General features: G+C 38.4%; 1 protein-coding gene across 4 annotated transcripts in view; it reads right to left on the bottom strand.

Annotated features, from left to right (window-relative positions):
- The window catches only part of LOC126272134 (probable phosphorylase b kinase regulatory subunit beta), a 154,438-nt gene that overhangs the window by 133,792 nt on the left and 547 nt on the right, over positions 1-20,099 (bottom strand). For 2 of the 4 annotated variants that reach the window (XM_049974738.1, XM_049974740.1), the window contains exon 3: positions 1,521-1,662. In XM_049974738.1, the coding sequence (XP_049830695.1) occupies positions 1,521-1,555 (35 nt within the window). In that variant the 5' untranslated portion in view covers positions 1,556-1,662. The remainder of the gene's footprint in view (positions 1-1,520; positions 1,663-20,099) is intronic. The other 2 variants (XM_049974739.1, XM_049974741.1) reach the window with 1 other exon arrangement.

Below are 20,099 nucleotides of genomic sequence, written 5' to 3'. Positions count from 1 at the left end.
AAAAGTCTCTTCAGAAAAATCTTAGTTATAGAAATATGCTATATATTTCATATGGTTATAAGGAAACAGTCAGAAATGAAAACTACAAACTTACTCAAGGCACACAAAAATGTGTCAATAAAACACTTACATATGTGGAGACAACATACCATAACAATACTGATTAGATCTACTGATTCATGAGTTTTTCTGCACCTGTAGTGGTCTCTTCACACAGACATTTTCAGATGATAACTTTTAAACAAAAAATTAGCTTTCAGGATTTTTGGAAAGATTATGTTACACGTACAAGAAAAGAAACAGTACGGACTAAGCAAATGCAGTTTTTGTAATTACAGCTCAGACATATATTTCAAATTATTGAAAATCCATTTTATGTTATATATGCCTTATATGTATTGTTTTGCAATAAGATAACTAGAATTATAAAGTAACAGAGCAAGCAGGATAGTAATAAATGAGATGGCATTAAACAATTAAAACACAGTCAAATTACTTAGAATAGAATACCTTGGCATTGCTGCTTACATTTAAAGCAAAAGCTATTCATAAAATATATTTTTTTCCATATTTTTAAAGTCCCACCACCAACTGAACCATTCACTTTTCTACCACTTGTACTTCCTATTTTACTTTCTCCCTGTTGCTTTTCTCTTTAATTATATTTTCATTTCTTATTGTTGAGGATTTGATTCCATTTTCTATTTTCAAAATTAATAATTGTTGTGTTGTCTTCATCATCATCATCATTCATCTCCATTACGGTCAGAGGAAAGCAATGACAAAACAGCTCCACTAGGACCTTGCCTAGTATGGCGATGCGGGTCTCCCACATCGTTCCCCTACGCACTGTCACAGAGTATGGGACTTCACCATCATCATCAATTCAATTACATTCCCATTCATATTTCATAAGTTCTTATATCCATTCGTCCACAATGGATCACCTTCATCCAGAATATCTTCAGTGCATAATAAACTTCTCTGATGTTTGAATTACTGTTGACTGATGTGGAGTTCAACCACTATTTTCTGGTTGCAAGAAGTGACACGTGTCTTACTTGAGCAAGGGTTACAAATAGCTTATCCTCCTTTTCATGACCTGTGCTAGATTTTTACATCTTTATCTCTCTCCTTTTCCATAGGGCACTGATGAGGGAATCTTGGATTTCAAAAGCTTGTTATTCAGTCTGTAACTGTTTAATGTTGTTCTTAATCTGTTAAAATCTATACATATTTGACAGTTGTGGGTTAGTAGCTGAAGTCACAATGTGACAGATATGTATTATGTTTACCAATGAATTATATGGGAAACTGATCTAATGCCCCCCCCCCCCCCCCTCTCCTCTCCTTTTCCCTGTTTCCCATACAAATCAGATGAAGTCTGCATATCACCTATAGTAGGCAGCACTGAAACAGTGGTTTGGGTTGGTAACTACTTACTAGACATAATGAACTATTTACAGACACGTCCAAGGGAATTAGAACGAAACAAGAAACAGAAAAAGAAGTTGTACTACCGGCTGCCAAGCATCCTTTCTTCAACAGCTGTCATTATGAACTGATTATAATCTTCTCTGTTTCCTGTGTTTTCAAATAAAAGCCTGCGTCAACCCTTTGGAACGTGATTCAGAAACTCAATACCATCACACCTGTAAAAAACTGGATATAAAAATATATGATAAGTGCTGAAAATTGTATCAAGAAATGTGTAATAATATATATACATAGTTTCCGGTGATATATATATATATATAGCAGCGGTTATGTTGAAAGCGTTGAAAATTTTAGGTTATGGTTTGGAAGAAAGTTACGTATTATTGAGTATAATTAGGCGGGATAAAATGTATGGTAGATTACGGAAAAATGGAAGATGAATACAAAGTGAAACTTCTTGTACAAACGAAAAGAGAAAGTAAGACGATTATCTTCTCTATTTTATTTTTTAATATATATATATATATATATATATATATATATATATATATATATATATATATATATATATATATATATATATAAAACAGAAAGATATATATATATATATATATATATAGACACACACAAAGATTCCAAGACTTACCAAGCGGGAAAGCGCCGGTAGACAGGCACAATAAAATAACACACACACAAAATTTCGAGCTTTTGCAACCGGCGGTTGCTTCGTCAGGAAAGAGGGAAGGAGAAGGAAAGATGAAAGGATGTGGGTTTTAAGGGAGAGGGTAATCCTTTTTTCCCCCTAAGGTAAGTCTTTCCACTCCTGGGATTGGAATGACTCCTTACCCTCTCCTTTAAAACCCACATCCTTTCATCTTTCCTTCACCTTCCCTCTTTCCTGACGAAGCAACCGCCGGCTGCGAAAGCTCGAAATTTTGTGTGTGTGTTATTTTATTTTGACTGTCTACCGGCACTTTCCCGCTTGGTAAGTCTTGGAATCTTTGTTTTTAATATATTTTTCCCATGTGGAAGTTTCTTTCTATTTTTTAATATATATTTTTTTGCTTAAAAACAAGGATTACACAGAAGTTACAGAAAGTAAAGGACTTAGCTCATTAGAAATAACTTTCTCAAACTGAGCAATAAAAATAAATTATTTGGAATAATGGTAGAAAAACTCTGACATAATAAAAAAATTATTTTAATACAAATATTATTTTATTCCATGGGCCCACTAAAAATACTATCACTTGATAATGGAACTTATCATTATGTTAATTACTTATACACTGAACAATAGCAACACCATTCAGTCATTCATTCACACATTGTGTTCCATTAATCTCCCAATGAAGAAGAGCCTTCAGGAATGTGGAACAAGTTAAGTTGTACATCAGCAGTCAAAGGCAGGCACTGAAGGCTACTTTCATGTAGTATACCTTCAACAAATTTTTAGTAGCACTAATCTATTCATTGATAATTATGGGAATTACTTCCAGATTACTTTATACAGGGTAAAACACAATTCCACTGACAAACTTTCAGAGGTTATGACATGTCTGGTTTGTTCCTGTGATCACACTAGTTTTTGTGCAAATACCTCCACAACAACGAAGAAGCTTGTAACACAAATTAAACAAAATGTACAATGTGCAGCACAGAGTAATGTTACAACCCTCATGGCAAAACACGTACACTTTTATTACAGTGTGTTCTGTCTGTTTTGTAAGTGTACAGTATAGCACATAACAAATACAGAACAGTTCCCCTGCAGATACTGTTCAAAATTTTGATCACTACGATTATGGCAAAGTGCACAGCAACACACCATTGACTGTCTTACACACTCAAGAATGCCAAGAGTTTGGCATACTATTTCCACAGGTGTGATAATTCTAACAACCAAGTCTGTGCATGTATTCACTGGACTCTCGTAAACTAGGCTCTTCACATGGGCCCAGAAGAAGCCCTTGTTCTTCTACGGACATGTAAGGAGCCTAGTTAATGAGACTCCAGTGAATACTTCTGCAGACTTGTTTGCTATTAGTGTTATGTCTGAGGTGGCCAAAGAACAAGCTCAAGGCGACGAATCCATTGTCATCCAAACTGTTCTTCAATGTGGTTCCTAACATTAAATGTGAAGCATGCAGGTGCCCTGTCATGTTCAAACCACATAAGCTCATGAATTCTCAATGGGACATTATCTAGAAACTGTACGAGATGTTGAGGAAACTTATGTACAGCACTCTGTTCGCTGCATCAGGAAATAGATAAGGTCCAATCACAAAATCGTTGACAATACCAGCCCATACATTCACAGCAAACTTCTGTTCATAGGATCAACACACCAGTGTGTGTGGATGTTCGTTATCCTTTATATTGCTATTCCTACTTTTGAACATGCCCTCTCTCATAAACATGGCCTCATCTGTAATTACACGTTGTCATTCCTTACATGGCTATTCCTAATGTTGAATATGCCCTCTCTTGTAAACATGGACTCATCTGTAAACAAAATTAAAGTAAGAAAACTGGTGTTTCCTGTACATTCATTTGGAAACAATATTCAAATGCCACTCAAAATGGGTAGTTAGCTAGCTGCTACTATTGCACCTTCTGTGGATGATACGGGTGCAATTGTTGTTAATATTAGACTCTAAAACAGTTGATTGGCTGGTGTTTGGAGCTCATGCAATATGCAATTAAAGGCTGAATTGTTACCAATTGTGTCTAACACACTCTGTTTCATATCGGGTGTTCTAGCATACCTCACACACCCAGTGCCTTAAATTTTAACATGAAAGATTCCAGTTTCTCATACGGGCCTATGCACAGATGCAAAAGTCCCATGGTGTGGTCAACATCATCACTGCAGGAAGAGCTCAGCAGAGTGTCATTGTCCCTCTCTTCTGCTGCAATACATAGATATCAGCTGACTCTTCATCAGTAAACCTATCCACAGTATTGCTGTGTGTCACTATAATCACACAGCTAATATTGTCGTGAACAAAAATCCTGCTCAGAACCACGTAGTGATGAATGTAAATTGAGGGTTATGAGGTAAGAAAGACATTACTGTTGTCAACAGCAGGTACCATGAATGAATGGAAACAATACACACACTGTATACTACCAGCATGTGCACTGCTATGCTCTATTTTCAGTGCAATATAGATACAAAGCTAACTGCAGCAATAAATCAAACAAAATGCAATAACTCTGTATTGAGCCGCTGCGGACCATGGATTCCTTGTATTAAAATACTCAGAAGGTATACCAAGTTTGTCGATGGAGTACTGTTTATCCCCTATGTGTACTGCACACTGGCGTGAAGAACCACGACGGTGTAGTACAGATGGTAACTGATAGAAATACACAATGAGATAAACAGACAGGGCACTTTTATTCAAAGGCAATAATTACAGTGAAGTCACTGTGATTCATGGTGGCCCCCTGGACATTACAAAAGGCACCACATGATTCTTAATAGCATGTGACATAACCACGGACAGCAATGCATACTGTGCAATATGTTCTCATGCTGTCCACAAGCTTGCTAAATAATTCTTGTGGTAGGGTGTTCCGTTTCTCAGTCAGTGTTGTTGATGAATACTGGATGGTCATTGGTGCATGTGGATGTGCTGCAATATGGCTCCCCAATGCATCCCACGTGCTTGATGGGATTTAAGTCGGGGGAATGGGCAGACTAGTCCATTCGCAGAATATCCTCTCATTCCATAGACTTCTCTTCCTGCACTGTTTGTTGCACATTGTCATCCATAAAAAGGAAGTCAGGGCCAAATGCCCCTCTGAAAAGATGCACATGGGGAAGGAGCAAAATATCACAGTAATGTTAACTGGTGAGTGTACCATGTCCAAAGATCTGGATGTCAGCACATCCATGAAACATAATGTCCCTCCACACTATAGCACCTACACCACCATGTTCATTAACATTCCTGTGTGCATTACGGGTTCCCATCTCTTGGCATATGAGGGCATATTAATGCATCCACGAACTTTGCTGAACACGATCGTTTTGGTGACTCTTGTGTTATGGTGTGGGGAAGCAGAAATTGCAAGGGTGTACATTCAAATCTTTGAATATGGTACACTAATTGGTCAATGTTACTGTGATACTACTACTTTCTCAACTGCATATTTTCAGGCGTGCATTCACCTTGACTTTATTTTTATGGATAACAATGCACATCAGCACTGCACAGCGCAGATGGAGGAGCTCTTGGAATGAGAGGACATTTGGCAAATGGACTGGCCTGCCCATTCTGGTTTTCACCCAACTTAAATTCCATCGAGTAGATGTATTATACATTGGGGAGATGTATTGCAGGGTAGAGGAAAGGAACACCCTACCACAAGAATTGCTTACCAACCTTTGGGTTAGCATGGGAGCATGTACTAGAGCATGCATTGCCATCTGTGGTGATCACACACCGTTTTAAGAACCATGTGCCGCCTTTTGTAATGTAGAGGAGACTATCATGAATCACAGTGCCTTCAGTGTTATTATTGTCTTTGAATACAAGCGCAATGTCTGTTCATCTCATTTTGTATTTCTTTCAGCTACTGTCTGTAGTACCCCATAGTAATTTTTTCTATATAGCATCCAAGTTTCATCAAGCTATGTTACTTGGTACTGATACATCATGTGGGAAGTTACTTCTTTCCTTAAGTTTTGCATAGCAGTTAATATGATGTGAGAAACAGCTACTCTGAAAAAGCCATTGATCCTTCTCCAATACTACTTAGCTGTGTCAGTTGTTATTATTATTATTATTTATTTCCTTTCTCAGACGTTATGTCTGGTTAAAAATGGAAAATTACGAAGACCTTGATCAAGCGTGACTTCCTTTTAACTGTACGGTATATGTTACATTGCATTTAGGAACTTTCAAGTAATTGAACATGTATCAATAATTATAGATTTCTGTAGTTGTATATATACACATTTGGATGTAGCTGTATTGCGTTGATGTACTTGTGGATATTGTGTGGTATGTCTCCTGTAGTTGATAGTATAATTGGTATAATGTCAACTTTATCCTGATGCCACATGTCCTTGACTTTCTCAACCAGTTGGATGTATTTTTCAATTTTTTCTCCTGTTATCTTCTGTATATTTGTTGTATTGGGTATGGATATTTCGATTATTTGTGTTAATTTCTTCTTTTTATTGGTGAGTATGATGTCAGGTTTGTTATGTGGTGTTGTTTTATCTGTTATAATGGTTCTGTTCCAGTATAATTTGTATTCATCATTCTCCAGTACATTTTGTGGTGCATACTTGTATGAGGGAACGTGTTGTTGTATTAGTTTACGTAAGTTGTTGATGTATTATTTTTGCAACATTGTCATGTCTTCTGGTGTATTCTGTATTTGCTAGTATTGTACATCCACTTGTGATGTGATCTACTGTTTCTATTTGTTGTTTGCAAAGTCTGCATTTATCTGTTGTGGTATTCAGATCTTTAATAATATGCTTGCTGTAATATCTGGTGTTTATTGTTTGATCCTGTATTGCAATCATGAATCCTTCTGTCTCACTGTATATATTGTCTTTTCTTAGCCATGTATTGGATGCGTCTTCATCGATGTGTGGCTGTGTCAGATGATACAGGTGCTTGCCTTGTAATGTTTTCTTTTTCCAATTTACTTTCTTTGTATCTGTTGATGTTATGTGATCTAAAGGGTTGTAGAAGTGGTTATGAAATTGCAATGGTGTAGCCGATGTATTTATATGAGTGATTGCTTTTGGGTATTTTGCTAGTTTCTGCTCGTTCTATAAAGAATTTTCTTAAATTGTCTACCTCTCCACAATGTAGGTTTATTATGCTGATAAATCCCCTTCCTCCTTCCTTTCTGCTTAATGTGAATCTTTCTGTTGCTGAATGTATGTGATGTATTCTATATATGTGTGGCATTGTGATCGTGTAGGTGTATTGAGTGCTTCTAGGTCTTTGTTACTCCATTTCACTACTCCAAATGAGCAGGTCAATATTGGTATAGCATAAGTAGTTATAGCTTTTGTCTTGTTTCTTGCTGTCAATTATGTTTTCAGTATTTTTGTTAGTCTTTTCCCTATAATTTTCTTTTAGTTCTTCTTTAATATTTATTTTATCTATTCCTATTTTTTGTCTGTATCCTAGATATTTATAGGCATTGTTTTTTCCATCGCTTCTATGCAGTCGCTGGGGTTATCCAATATGTAATGTTCTTGTTTAGTGTGTTTTCCCTTGACTATGCTAGTTTTCTTACATTTGTCTGTTCCAAAAGTCATATTTATATCATTGCTGAATACTTCTGTTAACCTTAGTAATTGAATGAATTGTTGCTGCCAGTAGTTTTAGATCATCCATGCGTAGCAAATGTGTGATTTTGTGTTGGTATGTTCCAGTAATATTATATCCATAATTTGTATTATTTAACATGTTGGATAGTTGGTTCAGAGCGAGGCAGAACCAGAAAGAACTTAATGAGTCTCCTTGGTGTATTCCACGCTTAGTCTGTATTGGCTGTGACGTGATATTATTTGAATTTGTTTGGATATTAAGTGTGGTTTTCCAATTTTTCATTACTGTGTTTAGGAAATGTATCAATTTACAATCTACTTTGTATATTTCCAGTATTTGTAGTAACCATGAGTGGGGTACACTATCAAAAGCTTTTTGGTAATCATTATTAATATTATTATTATTATTTCTTTCCTTTCTCATCATCATTAATATTATTATTATTCTTTCTTTTCTCAGAAGTTATGTCTGGTCAAAAATGGAAAGTGATGCGCACCTTGACCAAGCGTGACTTCCTTTTAAATGTACGGTATATGTTACATTGCATTTAGGAACTTTCGAGTAATTGAACATGTATCAATAATTACAGATTTCTGTAGTTGTATATATACACATTTGGATGTAGCTGTATTGCATTGATGTACTTGTGGATATTGTGTGGTATGTCTCCTGTAGTTGATAGTATAATTGGTATAATGTCAACTTTATCCTGATGCCACATGTCCTTGACTTCCTCAACCGGTTGGGTGTATTTTTCAATTTTTTCTCCTGTTATCTTCTGTATATTTGTTGTATTGGGTATGGATATTTCGATTAGTTGTGTTAATTTCTTCTTTTTTTTGGTGAGTATAATGTCAGGTTTGTTATGTGGTGGTGTTTTATCTGTTATAATGGTTCTGTTCCAGTATAATTTATATTCATCATTTCCAGTACATTTTGTGGTGCATACTTGTATGTGGGAACGTGTTGTCATATTAGTTTATGTAAGTTGTTGATGTATTATTTTTGCTACATTGTCAGGTCTTCTGAGGTATTCTGTATATTTTATTATTATTATTATCATCTTTGTCATTATTATTGCAGTGTAAGTGGACAACTAGTTAATTTCAAATTACAAGTAATACGTAGAGAAGTGAGAAGGTATTACAATATGCAGATGGAAAGTATCTGTTTGCCACCTGCTGGATAAAAAATGAGGTAACAGAGTGGAGCAAATGCATTCAAAATACAATAGAGAAATCATAGAAGTTAAAACTATGTGCTGGTCAGGGACTTGCCTTAAACCTGGGATCTCTGATTTTTCAGGCAAGTACATACTCTAGCAACCAGGGTCAGTTTAAGGCACAAGCAACATAAACTTCCACTCAGGGCATCATAACTGTAAGATTTCCATACAGGATTTACCACAATTAGTAGTGGCCACTTTGAGTACCAAGCTGTGAGGAACACCCAACTGCATATCTGAACACAGTACATGTATCACAAATAGTAGCAAAAACTGGAACGGATGAAAGTGTACTTGGGGGGGGGGGGGGGGGGGGGGGGAGGAGGAGGAGGAGGAGGAGGAGGGGGGAAGTAGCAAATAATAAGTCACATGTGTAGAAAAATTATCAATTATCTCAAACTGGCCATGCTAACGTCTGAGCTAAGCATTACTTACAACCCACACGCTTACTTTTACTTCTGTCAGTACTGCCTTTTCTGCCTTCCAAGGGCCACAAAGTTTTAAATCAGCACACATTCTACTCAAGAATAAAAATTCATTCTGGAAACAGTACCCTAGTCTATGGCTAAGCCTTTTCTCCACAATATCCTTTCTTGTACTTATTCTAGCCACATAAAGTATGCAGGAGAACTTCTGTAAAGTTTGAAAGGTAGGAGAGGATGTGCTGGTGGGAATAAAACTGTGAGGGCTGGTTATGAGTACCATTCGGTTAGCTCAGTCAGTAGGTCACTTGCTTACAAAAGATAAAGATCCCACATTTGGCTACTGGTTTTGGCACATAGTTTTAATTTGCCAGGAAGCTTCAAAATCAACACACAGTCCACTGTGGAGTGAAAATTCATTGTGGAAGACATACAAAGTGAGCCAGGAGTAAACAAATTTTTCTCTTGATCTAGCATTGTGGGACTGTGGATTATTATCCTACAAATTCCTTTATCTTGCATTGCTCTGAAGTCCCAACACAATCCTAATTTTAAAAGTGCTACATTCAACTAAAGAGTATTATTTCCATTTGTTCTCTACCCAACCTGTTATCACTTTCAATGACAGGTAAGTGGGTGCTTCTAAATTTGTGATCTACATTTTTGTCTTGATTTTTAATTCCTTTACACTCATGTTTCTCCTCATTACAAATACCAACAGTTAATGATGATCAGTAAACTAAAAGTACATTAGTAGTTCATGCTTATCTCTAAATACCTTCTATACTGATCTGCAACCTCCACTAAAATGAATGTAACCTTATTTGGTACAACTAAGATGATGAAAACACACACACACACACACACACACACACACACACACACCTATCACCCTACATGGTGCTCGCTTGATTAACACTATTTTCTGGCAGGTTTACTAATTGTGGTGGAGGAAGTGTTAACTGGGTGGCAGGAGGCAGAGAGATGGACTAGAGATGAGTGGCTAGCAGCTCAGAGAGAGGCAGCCTGTTTGCTGGCTAGGAATATGTGAGGGAGGGGTGGCACAGATATATGGGCTTGACATGGAATGCATAATTGTTGGGCTCGTGAGGAGCAGCACAAACTGAGGATGGCATGGGGATGTGAATTGGGAGGGAGTGATAGGGCTGAGGTAGAGGTAACTGTTGAATGGAGGGTGTGGAGAAAGTGGGTCACCTGTGATTGAGGGTGGAACAATTACAGGAATGGAGGATGTGTTGTAAGGATAGTTCTCATCTGCTTAGTTTGGAAGACCTAGTGATGTAAAATATGATCTAAATTGTCCTGGTTGTGAAGCAGCCACTGAAATTCAGCATGTTTTGCTCAGCCACACGTTCCACTGGACAGTCAACTTTGTTCTTCACAACGATTTTGGTCCTGTTGGACAGCTGGTTGGTAGTCATACTGTCATTAAAAGCTGTGCACTGTTTGCATACGGCTGCTTTCACAGGTGGCCCAGCCTCCGGTGTGGTAGGACAAGCCTGTAACAGGACTGGAGTAGGAGGTGTTGGGTGGGTGGACTGGGTAGACCTCAATCCCTTTGGCAAAGGGTTGGGAGTGCGAGTGGCGTAGGGATGTACTAGGATGTTGTGGAGATTGGATGGATGATAGGACGCCACTTTAGGAAGGGTAGGAATGATCTTGGGTAGGATGTCTCTCATTGCAGGGCAGGTTGAGAGATAATGAAAGATCTGGTGAACGACACAGTCCATGTGCTCCAGTTTGCAACTGATTATTGGCAGTGGTGGGAACTCTGGAGCCGAAAATATGGGATGGAAAATCGGTTTGTGGCATAGGTTTGTGGAGTACTGCCTGTATGTGAACGCCTCTGTGAGGCCTTTACCACGTCGGGCAAGGGAGTTCTTACCACAGCATATATGTCATCCACAGGTAGACAGGTTGCATGGGAGGGAATTTTTGGTATGGAAGGTGTAGCAGCTGTCATAATGTAGGAACCATTGGTGGTTAGTTGTTTTTTGTTGACAGAGGTGTGGATGGAGCCATCTGAGAGGTGGAGGTCAATATTCAGGAAGGTAGCCCATTGGGCAGAGGAGCAGCAGGTTAGGCGGAGGGGAAAGAAGATGTTGAGGTTGTAAACGAATGAGGACAGTATCCCCTGATCCTAAGTCCAGACCATGAAGATATCATCAGTGAACCTGAACCAGACTAGGGGTTTGGAGTTTTGAGAGGTTAAGGTGGTTTCCTCTAGATGGCCTAGAAACAGATTGGCATAGGAAAGTTTCTTGTGGGTGCCCACGGCTGTGCTACAGATTTGTTTATATACCTTCCGTTCAAACAGTAATTGTGGGTCAGTATACAGTTAGTAAGGTGTATAAGGAGTGAGATGGTGGGTTTGTAGTCTGAAGGACATTTAGAGAGGTAGTGTTTGATAGCAGCAAGGCCATGGGCATGAGGAATGTTGCTGTATGGGGAGGGGGAGTGGCATCATCAGTGGCAAGCAGGTATCCAGGAGGTAAAGAGGTGGGGATGATGGGAAGTCGGTGAAGGAAGTAGTTACCATTTTTGATGTGAGGAGGAAGGGGGGGCTTAGGTTTCAGGCAATTGGTTGGAGGTGTTGGTCAACAAGAGCAGAAATTCTTCCAGAGGGAGTAAAATAGCCAGTTACAATGGAGTGTCCAGGATTGTTGGGTTTGTGGAGCATGTAGAAGGTGGGTGTGCAGACTGCTGTTGGTGCCAAGAGTGAGACAGACTCAGGGGAGAGGTCCTGGGAAGGGCCTATGGATTTCAGTAAGAATTGCACGTTATGTTGGACTTCTGGGATGGGATCACTCTGGCAGAGCTTGTACATGGAGAAGTCAGACAGTTCCGTCAAGCATACACTGAGACTTATCTCGACAGTGGTGGTACCTTTGCCTGCAGGGAGGATGTTTTCAGGTTGTGTACATCTGCCCTTCCTTCTGCTGAAAGGCCAGTGTTCTTAGGAAGGGAGCTGGGTAGGGATGGTAAGGCCAAGTTGGAGGTAAGGTGTTCCTGGAAGGTAACAAGGGGATGGCTGGATGGGAGGGTCACCACTGGCTTTGGTTGGAGGAACTGGTGGCAAGTACATGTTTTCACTGTAGGGATCGGGAGAAGGAGACTGACAAATTGGATATTGTTAAACTTGGGAGTAGGGCTGAAGGTGAGGCCTTTGGGAAGGTCTGAAAGTTCGTGGGACTGAGGTTTTGTTGGAAAAGTCAGCAACAGTGTTTTGGGTGTGCTTGGGTTCAGGGTTTTGTGGGGCGTTGGGAGGGAGTTTTGGACGATGTGGTAAACTGAAGACATCAGGAAGACATCACGTGGGCTGGGTCTGGGTGCTATGAGGCGTTTATGAGAGGGTTCACTAGGAGCATGATGGGTGTTGACGGATAGTGGTGGGAGCAGAACATTCTTGTCAACAGGTTACATAATGATGTATATCACATGCATTTCTTCCATGAATGTAAACAGATTCTCTTCCACAGACCTTTTCAAACAAACAACACTTTCTGCTCTCTCTAGCACAATTACCAACTAGTTTGTCCAATGTAACCCTTTATTTCATCTCACTTCAGTCACTCACTGAATCAGATACACCTATCTAGTTATCCCCGCAGTCCTTCAGAAGAATAAATTGTGGCACAGATGACATGAGATACTACAAGCATCAGGAAGCTTCTGCAGTTAGAAATAGTTGGCGAAAGCCTGTGTTTGTAAAAATAATGACTTTGTTATAAAACATTTGATCTGTCAGTCATGATTTTTATTTATTTACTACCCTTATCATGCATTTCAGGATATAATTCTCATTTTCAATTGTATTTTTATGTATTATGACATATTTAGCCATGACGATTGTGACATGTGAGCCTGATTAGTCTGGTATCTTTTATATAAACACGCTTAATTTTGAAATTACTGGCATTTATTTCTCTATAGGTAATGGTGAATTTGGAAATAATATTTACTTATAAATTTTATTTCTTCCTCCTATGTGGAAGTTTCTGTGTAAGAGACTATAAGAAATCTGTCAGTAAAATCATTTTCCAAGTTTTTCATTACCTATAGAGAAGGATACACTGAGCAATTACAAAACTGTGTGTTTTTATATTGCAGTAAGGGCACTAGAATAATGTAGCAGCTCAAACATTACGAACATCACACCTAAAAATGCCATAACACATGAAAAATGCAATTGATAGTGGGAATTAGTTCTAATATGGAGTTCTGCATAATATTGGTAAACGAAAATTGTGATTTGTAGCAGCATATGTTACGAAACCAACGGATCATAAGGTCTATGATGTGTTCCTCAAACTGTTCTGTCACAACTAAGGAACATGAGGGAGGTGCATAGTCTTGATGTAGCTACAAGTTGCCTACAGAGTGCCCTCGGTGAACAAGCAGTTATTTGTAATGGGCAGTAGGTTCCTATTCCACTTACGCTTCGAAGCAATGGCAGACATTTCAGGGAACCCTTTTCATACTGTAGAAATATTTCCCACATGAGAATATCTCTACCGTCTACTTTTATGGTGTTCTGTAGCCAACCAGGATCACTACTTCATGTAGTTTTCTATGTATGATTTTAGTGTGAAATTGAGATGTTTCTGCACCAATGACAAACTTTGTGCCCTGTGATATGTGGTCAGTAGGTATCCCATAGTGACTATGTTAGGTGACCTCTCCAGTATCTGTTAAAAAACGAGATGGATAATAATGTTGCTCGTTGGTTGTATTACCCTGGCAATGAATTGGTGAGTGACCTATAACACTGTGGCCAGTTGCTACAATGCATGGTAGTTGGTGGCGCCTCCTGCACTCAACATGTTTTTGTGCACAACTTGGTTGACACTAGCATTTCCTGTTTCCCACAATCAAGATAATCACACTGCATTCTTTGGACAGCAGAAGTTGAATGTTAAGACCCACACATCCTTGGAGATGGAGTGTCCCATGAGCTGAGCATCCATGATAATATGACTTAATCAAATGTGCTGACGTTATGCACCTTTTCCAGTCTGTGCTTGTATGTGATGCCCACAGCTGGAACAGGGTCTGATGACACTTCAGTTACATAAAACACCATACTATTCCTTTAGCAATGGAGACTGAAGTACACTCTCTCCGTCGCAGAAGCTATTTATAGTTCCTTTGCCTGAAAAACTACAGTGTGTCTCAAAAGGTACACTAAAACTTCAATGTGTTAAAGCACCCAAACTAATTAAGGTATTCTCAGCATGTTTGGATTATGTGAGGGATAAACTCAAGTTTTCTTTGTGTGTGTACCAACAAGATAATGAACCACCATATGGGCTCAGACTGTAGAAGACAGCCAAGACCAGCTGTCTCCAAATCATTGGATTGGCAGGGATGGTCCAGTTCCCTGGCTTCATAGGTTGCGTGGCATTGCGCCACTGGACGTCTTTCTGTGGTGATGGGTCAAGGACAGAGTCTACCAAATGACTTTCAACCACATCAGTCATTTAAAGGATTGAGTTGTTGCTGCCATTGTCACAGTTGACGCAAAGATGTTGCACCGAGAGTGGATAGAGTCTGAATACAGACTGGATGTTGTGTGTGCCACCAAAGGTTTATTTGTACCAATTGATTGTGTGACATAAAAACTTTGTGAGATAGATTGCCACATAAGCCAAACACGGTGTGAATATCTTTATTAGTTTGGATGCCACAACACATTGAAATTGTATTGTATCTTTTGATACACCAGGTATTAATATCTTACTTTCAATTCTTTTACTTCTATGGTGAATTTTTTTATTCTGCTCTTATACTAACCATCATTAAGAAAAAAAATAACTTCCAAACAGTCTGTAACAACTTATCTTGCAAATCATAATCTAGGGTACACACAGTAAAAAGAGGATGATTATTCATGGATGTGAAAACAGAATAGCAATGCAGACTAACTTATACCACACACAACTTATATCACACTAAAGTAAGGCTACTAGGAGTGCATCAAGGCACTAAGCAAAGAACAAAGGATTAAGAGATTTTTGCTCAGCATTTTTTAAATGTTGAAACCATGATCTTCCTGATACATGGAGACTATAATAAATCTGTCTTCTTTAGCTTCTGGTATACATATGGTTGATTTTAAATCAAAGAGTGTAAAATCCAGGCTGGAATGTAGCAATATTATGAAAAGGAAAGTTGCTACTCACCATGTAGTGGAGTCATATAACCACTGTCTCTTCCATTGCCAGAGACTGAAGTCGTGTGTGTGTGTGTGTGTGTGTGTGTGTGTGTGTGTGTGGTCTAGTTTTGACAAAGGCCTTGCTGGCCAAGAGCTTATTTGTGACAGTCTTTTTTGGTGTGTTTATCTGTGACTCAGCATCTTCGCTATACAGTGAACAGCTATTTTCCTTTTCATAATATTGTTACGGCTGATTCTACTTACACTTCCCACCTAGATGGAACATACTATCAAAATACAATCCTAATGGCAGACAAAAATTTCTCATTCATATGATTCTTTTCTTTTTTTCCTTGAAATAATCTACATTCTAAAATCCTTCATCTCTGACTGCTGTCACTCAAATCCCCAAGCCCCCCAATTAGTCACTTCTGGATTTTGTCTTCCATCACAAAGCACAGTGCACGTATTAAGGAAGAATTTAGAAGTAACTCACTTAATTATCAGTATAACTACATTAACACTAGTCATAATTTGTTGTTAGAATACTTCACAGAGGTATACAGCTAAAGTCCAGTTCAGAGCCAGTTGCAGTCACGGTGGTATTTCTCTACTGCCATTAGGTTGGCAATACATTTGTTTTGCTCTGCCAATTGGATGGTAAAACCAATAAGAGAAGGGGCAAGAGGCAACCAATTTCTAGCATCAAAATAAGTATTCTCCTCTTGGCTGTCATCACAAATATTTGACTGTTTTTTTCCCAAGTATGTCATGAATTATGAGGCCATAATTAAGTTGGAATGTTCCAGTTTGGTTGGGAGTTGTTGAAGCCAATAAAGGGGAAAGCTAAAAAAATCTGGTTGTGGTGACTCTGTCTACATCCCAGAATGCTGTCCTTCAGGATAGGATTTGCATGAGAACACACACACACACACACACACACACACACACACACACACACACACATTTTTCTCAGCAGCTGAAACTAACAAGACACCAGACAAACACAGGTGGACATGTTTTACTGATGTATCTGTCTATTGTTTAAAACTTTCTCTGTCAGTGAGTGGTTGTCTTCTCTCATACCACTGTTTCTAATCCACCCAGGACTTCACAGTGTCATATTGAATCAAGGAATATGTTAGTATATTGCAATTACAGATTTACTGTTTAAAAATTTATTATAATCAACAAATCATCACAAACAAATCAAGTTTAGGATATACGTGGCACAAACTGATTCAAAGAAGTGGAGAAATCAGCAAAGCAATAAGTCAAATCATGTCATAATAAAATACAATTCCAAGCTCAGACCCATGATGAGCTTATGACTTATCATTGTGCCATCCTGTATCAATGGCACCTTTTTTTGTTGTTACGCAGCTGTATATGATTAGCACATTGCTCTCCAAGCCATTTGTGTCACTCTTTGAACTGGGGTTCTTTTCTTCTAGCTCCTTGATTGTGCTCATGAAGATGACTGCTTATAATTTCAGTCCTTCCACTAAGGAAAATCCTTGGCAGTAGATGGGTCCTCACCCGATGTTCAGTCCAATCACTATGTTGGGAGAAAACCTTTCTCTCACTTTGTCTGTGATGAAAACATCTACGAAAGTTGTCAGAATGCCATGGAAGGAAAATTATAACATTAACTCAGCTGTAAATACATAAAATTTGAAATCAAGAATCAAATGGTTTGATGTGAATCAGTTATAGTTATTGTACTGGCTATGACTGGTGTGGTTGAGTTTGGGTCTTGGTTAATATGCAATTAATTATTACTTGTGAAGGTCACGAAGGGATGCATGGCACCTAACAAATTTTAGGGAAGCTTTACTTGATATCACACATTCTCATTATATCCTTATTCCTGTAATGTAATCTGTTTGTGTGATACTCTCCTTTCTATTATGGTGACAAGATATCATCCTGCAGGGGGGAGAGAGGATTAATTTCCTTATCAGGGGATTAGTTTCCTTTCCATGCTACAAGTTTATGCTCTACAGAACTGATTATTAACATGGTAAAAGAATAACATTTATTCTCTCTACAACCAATCACCTGCCACCTCTCAGTGCTGGGCAGCAGCCTCCAGATGGTACACACAAGTTTGGACCATTTTCCGCTCCTGTGCCACATCCATCTGCATGTCGTACTCATGTGCTGACAGCACTGCCAACTGCCAAAGGGAACACTGTTAACCGTGGACTGCATTGTTTCTTCCTTGTACTGGCGGAGTTGGAAATCTTTTCATTTACAGGCACAAAAGAAAACACTGTGCGGTCACGCACTCAGACAGTTGACGTCCAGCAGTCAGACCGTTTAGTTCAGAGCCTGCAGCCACGTCAGTACAGCTCCTGCAATTATGCTACGGAGCACAATTCTATGAGTTCTGTTAAGAATACAACATTCAGACTTAGTTTCTATCTACATAGCAAATGAACAACCGAGGGTGTCTGCATAACTCTTTTCACTTATAGTGACAATATCAAAGACACCAAGAGGCAGCAAAGTTATTTAGATGTTGCTGTACTATGCATAGGATATACTATTAATAATTATGTTATTTATTTCTTTGATACATTTCTGTTCTAAAGCCACTCTGTCGAAAGCAAGGGTTTAAATTGATAGTTACAGCTTGAAATCTGCCACCTTGAAAGGACTCCAGCAGTAAAACCACTTTTCTGCTACCAGGGATGTTTGGGCTGAATTAATAGGAATATTCAGTTACAACATTCCCAGCACACTTACATGTAGCTGTTTTTATGTTGTGTTTGCAGTATTATATAGTACCTACCTACAGGTTTCTGCTGAAAATCCGGAATTCCAAGCAGTGTCACGATCAATGTATGCCATCCAATCATACATGTTTCTTTCTTTCTTTTCTTTTTTACCAGCAGGTCAATCTTTTCATTTTGAAGCAGTTATTTTGTTGGAATACACTAAGGAGTGTTCACTCATATTAACACTTCCAACCAAGCTGCAATGATTTACTTTGCTAGTTGTTGCTCTTGAGCGTAATCTTTTGAAATAATTTAATCTACAGATGCCAGCAAAAACACCATAGGCCTAAATCATTTGGAAATTGTTTTGGTCAATCTTTAGACTTTTAGGAAACTAATTATGCCCACACAATGTCCTTTATGATGCACCCAATTCATTGGTGAGCAATTGCTCTTCCACACTAGCAACTTAACACAGATTTACCTAGGATATTTGCATAAGTCAAAGATGGAGCCAATCATAACACTAGTGTGGAATCAGAATCACCAATATCCACAACTCAAGTTTCTTTCCCAAGATATGACAAATCGGAGGTGACGTAGCTAAATTCTGCAATCTGAGTTTAAAATATTTACTAAATTACAAGTCCATCACTGTTCAAAATTTATGGGCAGTTTTATCATTACTGAAACGTAAATTAAGATGTGAGAATATTTTAAATGACTGATAATACAGTCAATTGCAACACACTGTGAGAATGAAATAATTGTAAGCAGTTTAAATGTTGGTATGCTGTACAATTACTTTCAAACCAGGGGACCACGCAAAGAAAAACAATTCTTTATTCAGGAGATAAACAAGAAGTAATGGTAAGGTGTAGAAACGAGATACCAAGAAGTCAGCCTGCAGAAGCTGTTCCTGAGAAAATTTCTTTAATAGGCATGCTTCGAATATGCAGTTTGGTAACACTTTTACATTCCTTACAGAAGTTTTGACAGTAATCAATGAGCTATTTTCAGTTTTAATTAGTTTTGTTGCAAATTTATAATTCAACAATGAAGAATCACATTACAACAGAAGATAATAAAAAGAAGAAATGTTTCACAGAACTAGCTGAAAAGGTGGAGGTAACGTCACTCAATTAGCTGTCTTAATATTGGGAACTGATACGTTCCAAGGACTTGTGGAGAGGGGGGGGGGGGGGGCAAGAGGCACCAGATACACGAGAAAACGATGGCTCAAATGTGTACGCCATTCATCAAAACCAGATTCTTTGCTCTAAAAAGATCGTGTCTATCTGCGACTTTGTGTACGTAGAAAATTTCCTGTGGTATCACTTACTATATTGAAGATAAGGTTAGATTCTTAAGTTATACACTTTACGTGTTTTCCGGTTATAAACACTAAACATGTTTAGTTTCAGCTGTTACAGCATTTTCGCTTCCTTGATGCAATTATTACAGGAGAGACAGTTACAGCTTACAATTGTGTACCTATTTGCTGTAGAGACATGGTATCGCAAGACTAGTATGTAAGGAATGGCTTTCGACAATTAACTTCTACTGTATAAAGACCAGACAGGGGTTCAACTAATTTGCGGCAACCCATTGAGACTGTTTCCAGCGATTGATTTAAATCCAAAGTTAAGTCCGGATTTCTATAGAGCGCAGTGATATTTTTTTACTGTCTGTTTTGTCCATCTTAATTATGATGCGTTAATCAAAGGTGCAACAGCTCATACGTTCTACGCCGACGGATTCCTATTCTACAAATTCGAATTAACTCGGAGACGCCACAATTCTTTT

This window comes from Schistocerca gregaria, chromosome 5, assembly GCF_023897955.1.
Source record: "Schistocerca gregaria isolate iqSchGreg1 chromosome 5, iqSchGreg1.2, whole genome shotgun sequence".
NCBI classification, from domain to species: Eukaryota; Metazoa; Arthropoda; class Insecta; order Orthoptera; family Acrididae; genus Schistocerca; species Schistocerca gregaria.
This window is presented reverse-complemented; position numbering and strand designations above follow the sequence as displayed.